This window comes from Pan troglodytes, chromosome 5 (assembly GCF_028858775.2).
Source record: "Pan troglodytes isolate AG18354 chromosome 5, NHGRI_mPanTro3-v2.0_pri, whole genome shotgun sequence".
Lineage (NCBI taxonomy): Eukaryota > Metazoa > Chordata > Mammalia > Primates > Hominidae > Pan > Pan troglodytes.
Window position 1 is genome coordinate 178,632,812 of NC_072403.2, and position 20,125 is coordinate 178,652,936.

A 20,125-nucleotide genomic window follows, 5' to 3' on the forward strand; every position below is an offset into this window, starting at 1 on the left:
CTTTCTAACCAGGTGGCATCTAACTTCCTCCCCACATCCCTATTCAGCAGAACTAAATAAAACCTCAACCAGGAAAGTCCTAACACAGCTCCAAAGCCAAGCAGTCTTTGTGGAGAAAAGGGCTGAAGGTGAACACAGCTTACACTTTCCGAGCCTTTGCTTGAGCCGGCAGCACTCTGCACTGAGCCGGCAGCACTCTGCACACTCTAACAAGGGAGAGCCTCACATCGGCAATGATGTGGGGCAGTTATCTATTAATACATCCTATCCCACTTTCAGCAGGGGGACACTGAGGCCAGGAGAGGCACCCCAAGATGACACAGCTCGTGGGGTTAGAGCTGGACTCAGCTCCAGGGTCTGGCCCCTGTATCAGGGATTCTCCATGTTGGCAGTGCCCTAGAGACACCGGCAGAGGCAGCTTTCATCAATTCTCACGCTCAGACCAACCAACTTAGAGTCTCCCAGACGGGTCCGAGGCATCAGCATCTTGTGAAAGTCCCCCAGGCCATTCCAGCTTGCAGCTGAGGATGAGAACTACTGCTCCATACAATACAGCCCATCTCTTAAGGTGCATGACCAACCCTGTTTGATGAAGATGAGGCTTGGTTCATTCTTGGTCTCACGGTTGGGAAAACGTTTCTTTGCAATACATTCTTTTAAATCAAGTTCCCTTACAATACGAAGTGGGGATATTACCCTTTGGAATTCATTTTATGTGGAATGCATTATATAGAACGGTTACCTGTAATAACTCCATGTTGAGTCATGAATATGGAAGCTTTGTCAAGTTAAAGGAGTCGAGCACATTTAAGGCATCCTTAAGTACTGGGGCGACAGGCAGCACCGCCGGTTCAGAGGGAGAGGAGCGAGGTTGCGAGCGCACCCCAGCAGTGTGGCCCCCTCAGCAGCTGAGCAGATGACCTCCCTCGGAAGTGACCCGCCCCCTCTCTAAAGGAAGGAGACGGGTACCCAACGCTCCAAACTTGTTTGGAGATCAAATGGAGCCGTCGGAAGCCATTATCCTCCGAGGTGAGCTGGAAGGAATCCCACTGACAACCCTCACTTCCAGGCACAGGACGATCAGCCACGGTTTGGAGAAACAAGCTGGAGTTTCAAAATGACTTCTGCAGGTCTCCCGCCCCCTTTCATTTTTCTTTTTCAAAACATTTGACTATTCACATGCCTGGCATCTTCCCTGGATGGCCGCCTGGGCTTTCGGAGTTTTGCTGTCAGCACGTGGAGAGCATCCCTGCGGCTGTTACCACGCGTTCCTTCTCTCTCCTTGACATTCTTCAGGATGATTAATGATCTCACAAATCGGGGATATTATGAGGGTGGAGAACGGGTTAGGAGATACTTGAACAACTTCGGCTAATGGAACGCAGAGGTGTTAGAGCTGAGACAAACTTGGAGGTCCCTTTGAGTCAACTCTCTCCTTTCACAGATGAGGAAGAAACAAGAAACAAGAAACTAAGGTTTTGGGCCAGCAGGTGTCCTTGCCCAGGCTAAGTGCTAGTTAGTACCAGTTAGTGCTAGTTAGTGCCAGGCCTCCTCTCCACATAACTCCGCTGCATCATGGTTAGATCCAGGGACCTAACCTACTTTGAAGTATGCAAAGTATTATTTGCAAAGCTTTTCTATTTTTCTCTTCAGAAAATAAATCCCAATGAAATTTTTGGAAAAAAAAAACTACTTTCTAGTGATGGATCATTACGGAAAGCCGAAACAGTATAAGATGTAAAACAATGATTAGTTTTAAAGCTGACTTTTAAGGAACACAAGGAAACAAAAATGTTTCTATTCTTCTATGTTTATATGGCTTTTTTTTTTTTTTTTTTGACAGGGTCTTGCTCTGTCACCCAGGCTGGAGTGCAGTGGCACAATCACAGCTCACTGAAGCCTTAAAATCTTGGGCTTAAGCAATCCTCCCACCTCAGCCTCCCAAGTAGCTGGGACTACAGGTGTGCGCCACCATACCCAGTTAATTTTTGACTTTTTAAATTTTTCGTAGAGATGGGGTCTTAACATGTTGCCTAAGTCTCGAACTCCTGGGCTCAAGCAATCTTCCCACCTCTGCCCCCTAAAGTGCTGGGATTACAGGTGTGACTACCACACCCAGCCACATGGCTCATTTTCATAGTATAAAAATAATTTTAGCTACTCAAGCATGTTGTTCCAAAATATTTTAAAAATAACTTTATATTACAAAAAAATCAGAGATATTTCATTTCTGTTGAAGACTTGCAGTAACAGAGTATAGGGAAGAAGACAACAGCTAGCCCCAATCCTGTAAGTGAGCCCTTCACTTTGGCATGTTTGCTTCTGGCACAATGTCCATCTCATGTGTGTACACACAAATACACACACCTCACTACGGCTCAAGTCACTCTTACATTTAACAATACCATGATTATTCTGTACACAGAGTTTTACGTCCAGCCTATTCCACGTAACCATGGATCAGGAGCCGTTTCTCAAGGACACTGTGGACTGGATTATAAACAGCCGTGGATACTTGCGTCAAGGAGAGTGAAGTCATCGAGATGGAGAGTTCTGCACTTTAGCTAAGAGGCCAAGGTCAGCCCTGAGGGAGTCCAGGCTTAGTGACAACTTAAACAGAGTGCAGCTTCCTGCTCCTCCATTCCACTGTATTCCTACAGAGCAGAGCAAGCAGGCACAGATTCCAGCTGCATTCCCACTTTGCCTCCCTTTCCTTCAGTGGCGGGGGAGGGTGAGACCAACTTTGAAGGGAAAGAAGGAACCGTTACGCTTGAAGGAGAAAAGGAGCTCTTCCGGGTCACTCCTGGTGCCCTGGAGAGGTGAACACGGAACCGGCTGATGGACAGTAGGACAGTGTGTGGCCGAGGACAGGCTGGAGAGCTTCCCGCATCCACCTGCCTTTGTCTTAAACCACAGGAAGATGCCTCATCTGTGTTTGAGAGCAAATCTCTATGCCTCGAGGATGAAAGAGTGGGTTTTAGGAAAGGAACGTATTATCTAGCAGCTGTTCATTTTAAGAATAACAGCTTTTTGGAGCTATAATTCACATTCCATATGATTTGCCCATTTAAAGTGTACAATTCAATGGTTTTTAGGATATTCACAGAGTTGTGTACCATCGGTGGGTTTTAAAGATTTTAATCCCCCCAAAAGCAGCTCCAGGCCTGTCTGCACTCAGTTCCCACCTCTCTCACCCCCCAGCCTAGGAAACCACTCATCTACTTCCTGTCTCTAGGGTCTGCCTCTCCTGTACTGGTCATATGAGTGGAATCTTAACCCGTGCGGCTTGGTGCCCGGCTGTTCCCGCTAAGTACACTCTTCCCAGGCTTCACCCATGTTGGAGCGGGCACCAGTACTTTATTCCTTTCTATTGCCCAATATCATTCCGTTGAATAGATAGACACTTTATTTTTCCATTTCCCAGATAGTGGACATTTGAGCTCTTTCCCTTTTTTGGCTACTGTGAATTGGCTGGTGCTGCCATGAACATTCCTGTGCTAGTTTCTGTGTAGACAGCTGTGTTCATTTCTCTTGGTGAACCGCCTAGGAGTGGACCAGTGAGGTCGCATGGTAATCTCTGGTCAACCTTTCGAGAAACTGCAAGAACAGTTCACTGTGTTGGCATTCAAATGATCCTGCACTAACAAATGTCTAATTTAACTTCCTATTTTGAAGAGATAACTGTAACTGAAGAGATATAGACCAATGGAACAGAACAGAGCCCTCAGAAATAATTCCACACATCTACAACCATCTGATCTTTGACAAAACTGACAAAAACAAGAAATGGGGAAAGGATTCCCTATTTAATAAATGGTGCTGGGAAAACTGGCTAGCCATATGTAGAAAGCTGAAACTGGATCCCTTCCTTACACCTTATACAAAAATTAATTCAAGATGGATTAAAGACTTACATGTTAGACCTAAAACCATAAAAACCCTAGAAGAACACCTAGGCAATACCATTCAGGACATAGGCATGGGCAACGACTTCATGTCTAAAACACCAAAAGCAATGGCAACAAAAGCCAAAATTAACAAATGGGATCTAATTAAACTAAAGAGCTTCCGCACAGCAAAAGAAACTACCATCAGAGTGAACAGGCAACCTACAGAATGGCAGAAAATTTTTGCAATCTCCCCATCTGACAAAGGGCTAATATCCAGAATCTACAAAGAACTTAAACAAATTTACAAGAAAAAAATCAAACAACCCCATCAAAAAGTGGGCAAAGGATATGAACAGACACTTCTCAAAAGAAGACATTTATGCAGCCAACAGACACATGAAAAAATGCTCACCATCACTGGCCATCAGAGAAATGCAAATCAAAACCACAATGAGATGCCATCTCACACCAGCTAGAATGGCGATCATTAAAAAGTCAGGAAACGACAGGTGCTGGAAAGGATGTGGAGAAAAAGGAACACTTTTACACTGTTGGTGGGACTGTAAACTAGTTCAACCATTGTGGAAGACAGTGTGGTGATTCCTCAAGGATCTAGAACTAGAAATACCATTTGACCCAGCCATCCCATTACTGGGTATATACCCAAAGGATTATAAATCATGCTGCTATAAAGACACATGCACATGTATGTTTATTGTGGCACTATTCACAATAGCAAAGACTTGGAACCAACCCAAATGTCCATCAATGATAGACTGGATTAAGAAAATGTGGCACATACACACCATGGAATACTATGCAGCCATAAAAAAGGATGAGTTCATGTGCTTTGTAGGGACATGGATGAAGCTGGAAACCATCATTCTGAGCAAACTATTGCAAGGACAGAAAACCAAACACCGCATGTTCTCACTCATAGGTGGGAACTGAACAACGAGAACACTTGGACACAGGATGGGGAACATCACACACTGGGGCCTGTGGTGGGGTGGAGGGACAGGGGAGGGATAGCATTAGGAGATATACCTAATGTAAATGATGAGTTAATGGGTGCAGCACACCAACATGGCACATGTATACATATGTAACAAACCTGCACGTTGTGCACGTGTACCCTAGCACTCAAAGCATTAAAAAAAAAAGTTCACTCTAAAAAGCATGGGTTAAATTACGTTACAATTGATAACACTGAACTAAAAACTTGAGTGCCTACAATAAACTAGAATGTCTCACCTAAGACTTTTGTGTACATAAGAATTACTGGGACATCTTGTTTGAAAAGTCATATATCTAGGCCTTGTTTCTACAAGATGATGATTCAGTAGGTCAGGAGTGGGGCCTGGATCCGTGTTTATAACAGTCCTCTCCCCGCCCCCAAACACACAGACAATTCTAATCAGGTCTAAACAAAGTGGTCAACTTCTGCATTTTCTTACCATTGGTTGTACTGATAAATGTCAACCAGATTTCTCTCCCCTATAGAATTTTTACCAGAAGTCCCACGGACCTTCTAACTCACTTGGAAGAGCTCTTTTCCTCCTTTGTATACTTAAGTGGTTTAAAGTCTGTACATATTTGGTCTATGCATTTTTTGTCCTTCTTGTTGATGACAGGTCCTTCCCAACATATATCTCATTTCCTCAGCTAGAAGGCAAGTGACTTGAAGGCAGAGAATGACATATTTGTACTGCTCCCCTGCCTGTAGTTGCTGGGGACACTGTTGCAAGACCTAAAAATTCAAGTGCCGCCTTGACATCTCAGAGCCTCATGGGGCCCCAAGGCCTCTGCATGAGCTCCCTGCTCTGCCAAGTGTGCCCCCCTCCCAGAGGGAAAGTCTCCCTGCCCTGCTGGTTTCCCCGTAAGCTGGACCAGCTGCCCCCATCCAGCACCCACCTTAAAAGGCTTCAGTTCCCTGCCAGCCCACAGAATCATTCCAACAAGCCAGCCACACCTTCTGCAGGAACCAGGGGCCACGTGACCCTCCCGTTCCTAGGAAGCCTGCCTCTCACCGTCTCGGCACCTAAGTGCTGCCCCCGTGAGGCCCTGTGTGGCACGGGGTGCCCTCCTCCCCAGGGGGTCAGTTTATGTAACTAATAAGCTGCTGTCAGTTCATCTGTCCAGTGCCCGGCGCTGTGTGTTCAATCGCCTAATGCTGTTTAGGGCAGGGGGAAGTTCCCTCTCTCACCAACACAGTGAATAGGAGGTGATCAGAACAGATACGGTAGGTGCCCAGCTAGTGACGGGCTTAAAGACTGTGAGCCTGGAACGGAGATTTTGGATCACATTCTGACTCTAACGCTGCTCTAGGTGCTCATCCCTCACTTGCAGGATGGGCGTGCAGAGGAGCTGGGCAGAAATCGGTATTTCTAATGCCCAGCCACTGGGTCAACAAAGGAAAACAACCCAACCCAACCATGAGTCACGTTGTATTTAAAACTGAGTGAGGCCGTCGGCCTGCCGATATCAAGGCTGGTTTGTCAGGCCTCATCCAGCCCAACAGCCTGCTCGCAGCCTGCTGCTCTGCTTTCCCAATGCCGCTCCACGGCAGAACATATGTGGGAGAATGGTATTTACGCAATACAGCTCTTCTCTGACAATTGTGGAAACTCTGCAGGGATATTTTAAATATTCATGGAAATGTTTATACTGTTTATTATCAATCAGAGAGTAATGTGCTCATTTAGAGACATCTTCAGAAATCGTGAACATTAAATGGAATGAATATTTCCTCAAATAACGGAGTAGAAATTGCAGTTACCTGTCTCCGAAGCAGCCGGCCCTTCCGAAGCCCTTACCTTTTAGGGTGGCTTTCTTAAGGACCTTCATGGCGTAGAGCTGCCCAGCGTCGGACCCCTTCACCTTCCTCACCAGGAACACCTTAGCAAGAGAAAACGGAACATCAGAAACCCGTAAGACTTCAAACTCGCTTTCCATATTGGATTTGACAAGGGGATACACAAGGAAGTTTAGAGCATTTTCAATAAAACAAGTACACTGGTGAAAATTTAAAATTTTCTCCAACGTCAAGGCTGCCGGAAAATGCTCTAAGTTCCTATAGCTCTGCGGCGAACATCACTATGTGCCTGTATGAAGAAGCGTCATTTGTTTTTGGTATCATTAACTTTGCATTTTATACCAGAAATAATACCGCCCCTTGTTTTGAAGACCAGCTGTTTAGAAAAACAAACAGGAGTTTTAAGGGAGATCCTTTGGTTTGAGTATCCCTCTGTAAATCCTTACTGAGAGACCATGCTGAAAGGTATTACCAATCACACAAAACAGGCTCTATCCGATTTTCAAGAAAAGCTACTTTCTCTTACTTCAACTGTCTTCACCCAAATTTTAGCTGTGAGTAGCTTAAGAGTTCCTTTCTAACTGGATATTAAATACACTTACGGATACTTGGCAATGCTTTCTGAAATATATTTTGATGTGTATCACTGAGAAAAACAACAAAAAAAGGTAATTGAGAGCTTGAGTTTAAATTTGTATTAGTGATTTTTTAACAAACTTAGTAAACAAAACTGGAGTTCCTTTGTATAAAAAAAAAAAAAACTTCCATGCAAATTAAGAAAATAGTACTTGATTTTCCTAAAAGTGTTTTCCAATAGATGCAAATATCTGCTTGCATGATGGAGATGACACAGGCACACGGTGCACTGGTGTGGCTGCCCATGCAGTATGGCTGGAGGGCCGAGGTGGGGTGGCTCCTTCCCAAAACGTCTCCTTTACTAAGCCTCAAAAAGCCAGAAAGACCAGCCACTATAGATGTTCTAGTTCCATGGAAACTCCAGGTGGCCCAAGTGAGCATCCGTGTGGAGCAGCAGCCTCACCTGCCATGGGCAGAGGGACATGGCTGGGACCTTTGCACTCTTGGCTCCCCCCCAAGACTGGAGGGGCAACGTCTAGACACTTACCGAGCTCAGGGGCTCTAGGAGCAGGGGCTGCTAGGGCAGCCCAACTGGAGGGAGACCAACCAGCGTCCATTCTAGAGGCACAAATAAAGAGGGACCGGGAAGACACAAGGTCCCAGCACAGGCATGTGGATTCACGGAGTTGCTGTATCAGTGTCACGCTCTCACCATGTGCCCCTGAAGTGATTCCGGACCCCACTGCTGCCCTGCCATCTGTCCCGATCACTGTCATTATTGAATCACAGCCCCTCCCCAGGTGGGGACTCTTCTAGATGATGCCCATGGGAAAGCACCCCAGCACCCCTACCCGGGGTGCAGGACGGTACAGCATCATCCTGTGTGATGAAATGCTGCCTCTCGGACCCGATTAGGTCCCAGGAAGTCACAGGCAATTAGAAAGAGGCTTCCCTCTTCCCCTGGGTTATAGACTATACCATCACCGACAGTTAATATTCATCTCTGGGAGATGTGTGGAGTGTGTGAGAGAGAGAGAGAGAGAGAGTGTGTGTGTGTGTGTGTGTGTGTGTCCCCAAAGCTGGATAAACAAGCTTGTGGTGAAGCCCTGGGGCGATAGCTGGGGCATCACCCTCACGCGCACTGTGATGGGAGACACAGGCACAAGCCCTTCTCCGGGCTCAGGATCCCATGGCTCTTGCTGGCAGACCCACTGTAGCCCTGGAAGTTACTGCACATGGAAGGACTCTGCCTCAGGGTGTTCCCTCTGTGCAGTGGGCGAGCTTCCTGACAGGCAGGTAGAGATGTGAAGGCCGTGGTCTGAGGATAGGATTTTTACAGAGAGAAAAACATTAGTGCTTAACTCTTGAGATCTTCTGCTTTGAATCACGGGAAAGTCACATGCCATGCACAGTTTTAGCTTCCATCTGATGCAACTCCTTTCATTTCTCCAGCCCGTCCGTGTGCCTAATGTCCCTAGGTTGACTTGATTAGTGGTGCTGTGGAGATCAGGACCAGCCAGGACAGTGCAGGGAGGAGGCAGGCGCAGCCCAGGAGTCCAGGAGCTGGGCAAGGCTGCGTGAGCGTCCCGGTGCCAGAGAGGCCGCACTGGCAGAGAGGAACCTGGGTCCCAAAAAAGTCAGAGGGGGTGTGGAACAAGGGACAGTTGTGTTTGTTGCAGGGACGCCACATTTTCCTGGCATCCTGCAGGTAAGTTGGGCAGTGACACCAGCAAGGGCAGGGGTGTGCCTTCCTGGCCTAGGCAATGAAGAGCAGGTGCAAAACGTTCCAGCTGCCACTCCCTGCTGTGGCAACTGAGGACACCTGGCGCAGGACAAACCGGGCAGCCTGGTCACTGAGTCACTGTGTGGAGGATGGAAGCCTTGGGTGGTTGCTCCAGCCCATGGTGGACTTTGGTAGGGTGACAGATGAATCTATCCATTCCATTACGGCGAAGCTGACATGTTAGCTCCCAAAATGAGGCATTCTTATAATCAGAAAACAAAGGGCCAGGTTCAGTGGCTCACACCTGTAATCCAGCACATTGGGAGGCTGAGACAGAAGGATCTCTTGAGGCCAAGAATTTGCAACCAGCCTGGGCAGCATAGCAAAACCCCGGGTCTAGTAAAAATAAAAATAAAAATTAGGGCTGGGCGCGGTGGCTCACGCCTGTAATCGGAGCACTTTGGGTGGCCGAGGCAGGCGGATCACGAGGTCAGGAGATTGAGACCATTCTGGTTAACATGGTGAAACTCCGTCTCTACTAAAAATACAAAAAATTAGCCAGGCGCTGTGGCAGGCGCCTGTAGTCTCAGCTACTCGAGAGGCTGAGGCAGGAGAATGGTGTGAACCCGGGAGGCGGAGCTTGCAGTGAGCCGAGATTCCGCCACTGCAGTCCGACCTGGGCGAAACAGCGAGACTCTGTCTCAAAAAAAAAAAAAAAAAAAAAAAAAAAAAGAAAGAAAAAATAAAAATTAGTTGGGTGTGGTGGTTGGTGGTGCGTGCCTGTAGGCCCAGCTATTCGGGAGGCTGAGGCAGGAGGATCGCTTGAGCCCAGGAGTTTGCAAACAACAAGCTCCCTCTTTCAAAATGGGAGGACCCTGAAGAAAAAGGAAGCAAGGTACATGACGGATTTGTGTTTGGACGGTGCAGCCTTCACAATATCCTGAGTGGGTCCGTACTTTCAATACCTCTGCACTCAACCCCTAACCCATAAGAAGTATGACCATATAAACTCAAAGAGCAGAGGAAGCCCCATTCCACTCAAGTCTGAACTGGAGACCAAGTCCGCATGGGGCAGCTGCCAGTTAAGATTTGGTTTAAATGATGTCAAATTTTGCATAGGTCTTGACACATGAAACTTTTCTCTCTTGTATGTTGGGCCTTAAAGATGAGATGACTGATGGTCATGGCTAATGTTCATACTTATCTGTTTTGAAGAGAGAACCCTACTTTTGCTTTTTAAAAGAATGGAAAAAACTCCATCCTACCAATGTCTGCCAAGCTTCTCTGTGGGGCCAGGTACTGCGAATTCCTGCAGCAGGTGCTGCCTGACTGGCAAGCACAGGACCCAGTGGAGGGGAACGGCACCTTGAGACGAGCAGCAAAATACAGCAAAAATGCAAAAATGATTTTGGTAACGAGTGTGGCAACTTGCTGGTCTGCGACAGGGATCTTGACCCTTGGGTGCTGTGCAGTTCCCTCTCCCTCTCTGCTGTCATTCTTGTCATTGAAGATCAATTTTAATGTAGTGGAATAAGCTCCAAAACAACACTGTAACCTTGAGCTAACGCAGGCACTGGGTCTTTAATACTCAACCCAGTGGGCGCTGTGTGTGCCCCCTCATTTCATTTTTAGAACTGCCTCTCCAGCAGCTTGGCGTGCTGCATTGCAAAGATGCTGTGAGAACCACGACCTGGCAACAGGTGCGATGTCACTCTGAACTGCCTCATGATGTCATGGATCACCGTGATCTGCGGATTCTCTCAGCAGAATTCTCAGCTCTCTCTCAGAACTGGAGGGTTTCTATTGGGCTGCAAAATCCTTCAAGCAGGAGCCAAATGCCCGTGTGCACTTCCGGGGACTTTTGGGTAACAGCCTCCCCCAAAAGGAAGACATTTAAAGACATGTTCTTATCATGCTACCAGCAAAGTCAGAGAAAGCAAGGATTTTTAAAAAACTTTGGTTTGGTTCCTTTTTAGAATGCAGGAATCAAAACCTACAGTTCATTCTCCAGAATATTTTGAAGGAAAAGAGGTTTCCTATCCTACTCCTGGCACTTATGCGAATAGGGGAGCTCCAGGAGGTGAGGAGGTGGGACCAGGGCAAAGCCGCTTTCCCAGCCCCGGGGTGGTTCCCACACCTCCCTCCTCTAAGCTCGCAGGGAACACTGGGTCTGCACCCCTCCTTTCAACACCGAACGAGCTTTACCATCTTTCATTGCTTTCCTGATTCAAGCTTTAAATTGCTTTTCATTTTGAGGATAAGGCTGTTTTCTGTGCTTTTCTCTGGTCCCAAGCACCACCCATGGCCCTGCTCTCTAGATAGCGATGAAATCATGATGGCTTTGCCTTGCAGGCCTGAGCTCAGAGCTCATAGACGCTTCCCGCTGGTGGTGAGTGCAGCTTCTCCCATAGGAACAAGCTTATTACACCTGACCAGGTGAAGAGCAGCGGCTTCGGAGAGCCTAAGCGGCTCACACAGGCAGGCAATGGGACAAGTCACTCGGATGGCTCCTGGTGCAGTCTGAGGTCAGGAGCTGGCACCAGTGCAAAAAGTCTAAAGGGAAGAAACTGCATGTCATCCATTTCTACATCTCCAATGTCATCATTAAATAAGAGAGAAAGAATGGAGTGGCTCAGTGACAGGCAACTATGAGCCCTGTTGAAGGACTCGGCTCCCAGGCAAGGCCTGTCCCGGGACACTGCGTCCAGATTCACACCAGGTCTTTGCTCTTTGGAGCGGAGGCACGAGGTGGAAACCTGAAGAACAGGTGCTTTCTGCAGAATGAGAACATTCAGTGTTGTCCTTCTGTCCCTGGTAGGTGCAAAAGGGAAGAGGACTCTTGCATAAGGTTGTGTTATTTGCATGTAGAGAGGAGGAATACAGTAACGTGGGGCATTAGAACACACGGCTTCTCCCCCTCTTGTCATCAGTTTTGCTTAAATTAAAAAAACTCACCACAAACAAACCTATGCGGACAAATACAATTTGTATCTGTGACTCTCTAGTGACGATATTAGCTCCAACCTTCCCTGGAAATGTCTGAGCAACACTTTTGAGACTAGTATCTCTTCTTTCCAGAGTCCAGCTCGCATTAATCCATGCAGGGGACCTAAGCCTCCCTTCCCACGCCAGCCCCAGCCTGGACCTCCTGCCCCGCCCCTCACACCAGCTCTGGACAGGCATTACCGGAGCTGGCCCATTCCGTAATCCCTGGAGGTCAGACACCCATGGGCGCTGCCACTGCCTCATCCTTCTCTTTCCCCTACCTACTACTGTTCTTGAAACTTTACTTTTTAATTCCTCATATAATAAAGACACAAGTAAAGATAAAATTAGAAGTGGTGAAAGGCTGGGAAGGAAAGGGACAGAGTGTTATGAGCATTATCATTCCAAGGGGATTCTGCCAAACACCATGATTTCACTTGTTTTCCAAAACATGTTTTTTTAAAGCAAAATTAAAATTCAAAATTTGAAATCTGAATGAGGGAGCTGGAAAAGTCTTTTTCCTTTCATCTTTAATACCCCAGTTCTGTGAGGAGGACATTGGTAAGATTCACTCTGTAACAGAGTTGGTCAACCAAAGCCCTCCAGACACTTCCTGGGCCTCCGCCATGGGACGTATTCCAGCGCTCCTTCCCTCCAGATAAAGACGATTCGGCTGATTCTGTGCTTCCACAGGTGGAATCTGTTCTCAAGAAACAATGCATGGGCAACACCCTTGAAAGGTGGAAAAAGGAAAGAATGCTTGCTTGTCTCTGTTTTCAAATCATGGAGAAAATTATTCTCCTCTCCCTTTTTTCTCTACATTTCTAATTAATAGTGAGGCATTCCACTATCACATTACACAGGCTCTGCCTTCTGTGGTTTTGTGCTTTTTGGTAATGGCTATTAACATCGTGAGAAACTGAAATCTTCATCCCCCTATTTCATAAACACCATATCAACTAGCCATATTAAATAGACATTTTTGTAGGCCCAAAATATTGCTGGTCATTTCCTATGGTTTAATCTAACGTATAAAAATTTTACAAACAATCCAGTTCATGCAGACTGCAGGATTATCCAGAACACTAATGTACTATTCATTCCATCCAGTTCATGCGGACTGTAGGATTATCCAGAACACTGATGTACTATTCATTCTACACTTAAATTAACAGCAGCCACATGCATTTTGGCACAAAGTCATGTGAAGAATGCAAAGATTTGGTAAATGTCTACATACCACACAAAAATAGTTACTTTAAAGAGCCAGGCTGTTCTGCTTACATGTAAGGAACGGTTGGCTTCATGGTTTATTTCAGGCCCTTATGTTCTAGAAATCAAGTTGTCAGAGCCTATGTATTTCTAACAGCTAACCCAAGGAGGCAGAGAAATCAGCATTGTGCTGGAATAAGTCACGTGTCATCATAATTGAAAAGCGTTATTGACATCTTGTTGTATGTGGACGTGGCATTAAATGAAGAGCCAACTATTTCTCATTTCCTGAAAGAAATTAGCTTTTATTGCCGCAATTTGAAGGTGACAAAAAAGGGAAATGAACAATTCCACTGCACAAATACATCTTAGGCAACTGCTGGGTGGGATTCGTGCCCTATTTACTCCATGGAACAACTGTATAGAGTAGGTTTTATCCTCTCCATTTAGTGGGTGGGGAAGCTGAGGCTTCATGAGGCAATCGTGCAGGGTGAGGAGGGGAGCCGGCTGCAGACCCTAGCCTTCCTGGCTCCTGTGCCCCATCCAGAGGAGTGGATTCTTTTCTTTTCTTTATTCTTTTTTTCCTTGTTCTCTTATTTTTTTCTTTCTTTGGGGAAAACAGCTGCTAGAATGCACTTTCAAAGATACATTGGCTCAGGTCAATAACCTTCCTCACCTTGGTGATGATTTACCAAGAGCCAAGGGAGGCTCTAGAGAGAAGGCAAAAGTGCATGTGACGGCTCCAACGGCATTTTGTTCTCACCTGGCACAGCCCAGCCCTGTGCCACTGGAATTCTGGCTGTGCAAAGTGAGACCCCGGTTCTGAACTGTCCAGGTTCCCGTGATCGCAGCCCTGCAGGTGAGGACCGCCTGCAATTTTCATCCAGGGGGGCTCTGTCCAGGTGTCCTTTGTGTTCAGGAATGAGACTCAAGAGACAGCCAGGGCTGAACTTACCTTTCCATAGGATCCTTGTCCTAAAACCTTCAGCAGCTCAAACTGGGAAGGGTCTGCCTTCTCAAAGCCCTCCTTCACATGATGGCTGATGTCTATCTCCTTCACGACGTCTTCTTCCTGCAAGAGAGCAGCACGGGTGAGAAACACACCGCGAGGAGTCCCTCAGAGCCGCTCACAGCTGCCTCCTTCCCTGAGTTTACCACGAGCTGGGTCTGTTACAGATTTTAGCGCTGGAGTTTGAAAGTGGAGACACCATTTAGTTTTTTTTTTTTTTTTTTTTTTAAGATGGAGTCTCACTCTGTCTCCCAGGCTGGAGTGCAGTGGCTGGATCTCCACTCACTGCAACCTCCACCTCCCAGGTTCAAGTGATTCTCTTGCCTCAGCCTCCTGCCACCATGCCCACCTAATTTTTGTATTTTTGTATTTTTAATAGAGATGAGGTTTCACCATGTTGGCCAGGATGGTCTCGATCTCCTGACCTCGCGATCCACCTGCCTCGGCCTCCCAAAGTGCTGGGGTTATAGGCGTGAGCCACCACGCCCGGCCCATTTAGTTTTATGGAATCACCTTGGTGATGTGTGTGGTTATTGTGTGCACCCCATGGGCCTTCATGGTTTCTTTTCTCCATGGACTTTTGTCATTTGGTCTCACCAGGGCCTCCGAAAAATCTAAGGGTACTCTCAATGAAATCCATTCTGCTCCTTAACAGTCTGGGCAGAAGTTCTGGTACGATGAATATAGCAACTATGGAACAAAATGACACCAAAAGCGTATTGACGGGTTTCTAGATGAAGAAGTGGTCTGGAAAATGCAGATGGCTTGTCCTCCTTCTCCTTCTGATTCACACTATCCCTGGTATGTTTGTCAAAGCTAATGTAAAGAACACGTCATTGCCATCCTATAGATTATATTTCAGAAGAAGCAGTCAGGTAAGATTTTCCACCAGCCCAGAAAGCAAGATTTCCCTGTAGGAGAAAGAGTCTATAAGTGAAAACACTGACAGAAAACACTACAAATTTTCATCCCAGAGCTTCCTGTCCCCAGAGTCACATGACTTCCCTTGTAAAGGGGTAGGCCATCTGCCCAAGTGCCAGGCCCTGGAAATGGAACACTGGAAAGGAGGTGTTTCTCCCAACATGAGACATTCGAGCCCAACTGTTCCCTGAATTTATCTCTGCATTTCTCTGAGATTTCTGTTCCACTATCTATATATTCATACACCCCTTTCTACAGTTTTAGCTCAGGGTGAGGGGCTGAAAAACTTCAGAAACTGCTGGCTAAAATGTGCATCCAAAAACAGCGACCAGGAATTGTATGCATAGTGTGCTCTGGGAACCAGGGGCCTCTCATTCATCATTGCTTCTTTTCATGAAGAAACTGTGAAGTGGAGATTTTCTCCTGAGACTCAGATTACACATTAATAGCTGGAAGTGATAGAGGTGGGCTTCTCATCAAGGACTGACTTCGAAGCCAAGTACTTCCACCCTCTGTTTTACTCTAAGAGTGAAGACTTCCAAATGAAATCACAATAGCAATAACGTACATGATGATGTTTGAAAAATTCAGTTTCTCAAAACGGTTACTTATAAATCTTGCTATTTTACCTCCATGTCACAAATAGAGGCACATGTAAAAGCAGATAAGGTGTCTGAGCCGTGGAAACTCACAGCGGATTAGAGGCCTATGCAGTTATCCATGGCTTTTCCATTCTCAGTTAAAGGAAACACTTTCGTCTCCATATCTTCAAGGATTATTTGCTATTTTTGTAAAAACAGTGTTTTTTTGTTTGTTTGTTTGGGAAAACAATGAGTATAGCCAAAATTGACTCTGTTTAATCCATCCTGAAGTTCATATGAGTGCAGTTGGAAGATACAGAATTACAATTTTGTTGCTTCATAATTACTTCTTGAATGAGTAAGTAAAAATGCTAGAGGCCCAGCCCAGCCAATGGGCATTATATTTAGATGCTAATTTGTGAGCGGACATCACATTTTAAGCCCTTCCTCCCTTCACAGCACAGGCTTACTAGAATTGCAGGACCATGCTAGCCACCAGAGACTGTGCAGCTTTTGTGGTGAAATCTCCTGGTTTATGGAAAGGGACAGAGAAAAATGAGGCCCTCAGGGATCCACGTGTGTCACTGCCTGTGAGAACCACTACCTTCCACGCGGCTGCTGGAGGTGGCTTCCTGCACAGAAAACAGAGGCAGGAGCCCAAGTTCAAAAAAATTCATCATGGAAACATATATGCTATCTTTTCCCGTCATTGACCTACTAAAGGAAGAAAGAAATTGCAGACGATTTGTCATTTAAAGAACAACAAAATACTCCTGTTACTAAAACACCGTCCTCACAATGGGTCCATTAACATCCTCTACCTACAGGACTAGCATGCGCATGAGTCATCCAAACCCCAGCCTCCCTCCCAAAATAGCCCCCATCATGCAGCTGTGTTAATGCGACGCCCACACTATGAAAAAAGGAATCACCACCAAAGCACACCCTTCTGTGACTTCATTTTGGAAACGAGAGCATGGCAACGGCCACACTGCAGAACAGAAAGTGAAATTCAACACTGCCCAGAGGTGTGGGGCAGGCGAGGCACGAGCTGGCCAGGGAGGCTTCCCACTGCAGCCACCACCCTTTCCTGGGGCACGTTTCCCAGCCCTTGTGTATGTTTCCTAAAGATTTCCAGTTCCTTCCGTTTTCTTCAGCAGCTCTTTGTGGAGGGTCTGAGACCCACAGCTGTGGTGAATGAGCTCATGCAGTCCCATGGGTCCTGGTCCCCTTCACTGCCTTTGTGGGGCACGCCTTTGTGGGACTAGGCTCTGAAGCGAGAGTGACAGCATCCAGGCTACTTGGATGCCACCTGGCCATGGACGCTGGCACCTCGGAATTCCCATGGGTGTTCCCCTGCTCCCAGTCAGCCCGTTTTTTAGGCTGGCTTCACGCCTTCCTCAGCACTTCCAAATTGCCATCCCCTGTTGCCTCCCGCCTCCCCGGTCCACGCCACACCCCCACCTCCATTGCAGAAGTTCACCTTCTTTAGTCATTTCTGTAACGTTTTGAATCAAAGCCTTCGACGCAGATATCTCATAACATTTCAAATTTTGTGCAGATTCTTTCTGTCAAAGTATTGAGAGCAAATGTACCTGAAGTACACACATAATTTCATCTCCTAAAATGACATGAAAAACGCCAGTTTTCTTCCCTAATAATATTGCGATAGAGTTCACTTCTCATTTCAAATCAGTAAGGTTTTTAACCGCAAAGCATCTGAGGTGTCAATGGAAAAAAATCCCCAAGAGCATCACCTTTCAGACTTCAGAGTTCTGCCTTCACAGTGACATTTTAGCTTGAACTTGCTGGAGGATGCTTAACTTTCTTTTTCACTTTCCCCAAAACGAAAACAAAACAAAACGAACAAATATCTGGTGTTCCATGGACTCGGCGCGCACTCTGGGGTCTGTGTGAATAGGAAACAGCCAGATGAAGCCCCAGCACCATACTCCCGGGCACTGCTGATGACAACCCTCTTTGGACAGCCCTGGTTTCTGGATCCCTTCGTGACAACCGCCCTAAGGGGCAACTAGCATGAAACTATTACTCACATTTCATTTTGAAATATGTGCCTTTTCTGTTTTATGAAGCAGGTAATTTTATCTAGAGCTTGATGAGGATTTGCATGCAATCCCTTAGGAAGATCAAGTCTGTTCCTGAATCTGCTGCATCCATGGCAGGAACATGTGGTTTCCAGCACAGCTCCTGTAAACAGTATTTTTAAAGCTAACTTGAGAGCTTTGGGAGGAGGAGCTGGGACTGTGATCAGGTGCTAGCTCCATAAGCAATGATTCCAAACATTTTGTAACGTAAGAAAGAAAAACTAGAGGTATAAACTGTTTAAATGATGTTTGAATGTGACAAATTGTGACAAGGAATTTTTAAAATTCCTACAGAACCGCACTCAAAATTCCAATGACTGCAGGAAGTCCCGGGCAGGTATTTCAGCAGCTGCTGGGAGCGGCTGGGAAGCGGGAGTGACAGGGAGAAAGATGAGGGCGGTTGGCCAATGGCTCTGCATGCCTCTCTCTGGGCCAAAGTCGCCTTCTTAGGTCATTTCCTCTGCTCTGAATCATCTGCTCTTCATGTCATTAAAGGGATATTTATAAAAAGTGCAAATTAAAAGTTGTGGAATATTAATGATAAGGACATAGGAAACAAAATAGGCAAGGGTTCACCTTATTTCCAAAAAAGGAGAGAGGTCATTCTATAAATTGCAGATTCACATGTAGGATATTAATTTCCAGAATAATAACAGAATATATTATTACACAGGTGGTTTATGAAAATGTGGAAAAGAACGTATCTCCAACTCACAGGTCCCATCAAGCCAGCACTGTTCTGCTGCTGACGGCATGAACACATGAGCAGGTGGACAAGAGCCTGGCTTTGAGGGCAGCATTGGTGGAGTCCCACCTGAATCCCAGGTGACAAAGAGGCTGGCATCATATAAAGGCTTAATGACAGAGTACCGCATCGCAAGTCATTCTCTCAAGGCACAGAACCCGGACACACCTGCCCAGGAACAGTATCGTGTCCTGGAGGTTCTGAACGTATGAATGTTCTATGTTGCCCACCTGCTTCAGAATCACCCCAAGGAACTTGTTAAAATGCAGATTCCAGGCCCTGGGCAAGGCCTTCTTGGTCTGGAATCTCTAAACTTGGCTTCATCTAGAATCTGACTTTCATTATCTCACCAAAGGTGCCCTTCTCAAGCCATCCAAATCTTACCCATTGCTAAATCGAGTGGCTAAATTTCCATCCTCCATAGCACTGGGCATGGCTATTCACTCCCTCTCACTTGAAACACTCTCTTCACCTGGATTCCAGTACATCCTACTCCCCTGGGTTCGCTCTCACCTACCCCTCTTTCTGTGTCTGCCAAGGTCACCTTTCCCCTGGGCGCAGTCCCTGGCCTTTTGTCTCCATGTAGTTACCCCCTTGGAACCTCATCCTGTCTCAGGGCTTTACAAACCATGTGAATAAACATTGATAACCCTCAAATCTCAATCTCCAGCAGGGGCTGCTCCCAGAGGTCCAGTTCTAGAGGCCCATCACAGGCAACTGTCCTGAGTGTGTGCATGTGTGTGTGCGCATGTGTACATGTGGAATGCACATACGTGAGTGTGTGTGAGATAGACAGGTCTTGTTCTGGCTTTTTCTCACATTGGGATGGAGCTCCTTAAAGTCCCAGCTTTATGCAGGCAGTGGGGCAAGAGGTCTGCCTGGGGCCAGCCCTGGGATTTGTCACCAGTTCCCCTGCCCTGTGAGGCTGTAAACAGCCAAGCTCAAGTTCACCAGGTTGTCACCTGGCCTCCAGGAGAAAGCTGGCTTTAACTGTCTCCTTCCTTGGGTTCCCTGCTCTAACACAGGGTTTGGCCTCTGCGTATTCCTTACTCCCCAGCTCACTCACACTTTTAAACATTCTTAAAGGGATACTTGATCCAGGACTTTCGGTTGTATTTCACATGAGGGCTGGCCACATGTAGTCTACCACGCCGCTAGAATGGAGGCTCAGGAATGCTTTTAAAGGGAGAGAAGATTCACTAAATGGCTTTTTAGCCTCTTCCGGAAAAGAAAGACAGCCGCAGACTTGCCGAGAAGAGTAGAGGGGAGTCTGTGCAGGAACAGCCCCCGGAGAGCGAGCTCCTTCTGCGGCACGACTCCTGATAGCTCGTGGGTCCTCGGCCTTTGGTTACCAGGAAAGCTGGCTGCACCAGTGAACACATGCCACCCATGACAAAACTCCTCCAGTAGGCCGTTTTTGTAATTACTAAAACGAAATAAAAATAACTAGACATTTGAACCAACGACTCTAAGAACCAGAAGGAACCTCCCATGTAGCAGGTTGGGCATCTTACTATCCAAGGGACGAGAATTCAGATCATCTGAGGCCCAGGACCCATGCTC

The 20,125-nt window shown here is 46.6% G+C and overlaps 1 protein-coding gene across 6 annotated transcripts in view; it reads right to left on the reverse strand.

Annotated features, from left to right (window-relative positions):
• The window catches only part of RPS6KA2 (ribosomal protein S6 kinase A2), a 455,964-nt gene that overhangs the window by 115,609 nt on the left and 320,230 nt on the right, over positions 1 to 20,125 (reverse strand). For all 6 annotated transcript variants that reach the window (XM_063813668.1, XM_016956614.4, XM_054686484.2 and 3 more), the window contains 2 exons: positions 14,157 to 14,273; positions 6,707 to 6,788 (listed from right to left, as the gene is read on the reverse strand). In XM_063813668.1, the coding sequence (XP_063669738.1) occupies positions 6,707 to 6,788; positions 14,157 to 14,273 (199 nt within the window). The remainder of the gene's footprint in view (positions 1 to 6,706; positions 6,789 to 14,156; positions 14,274 to 20,125) is intronic.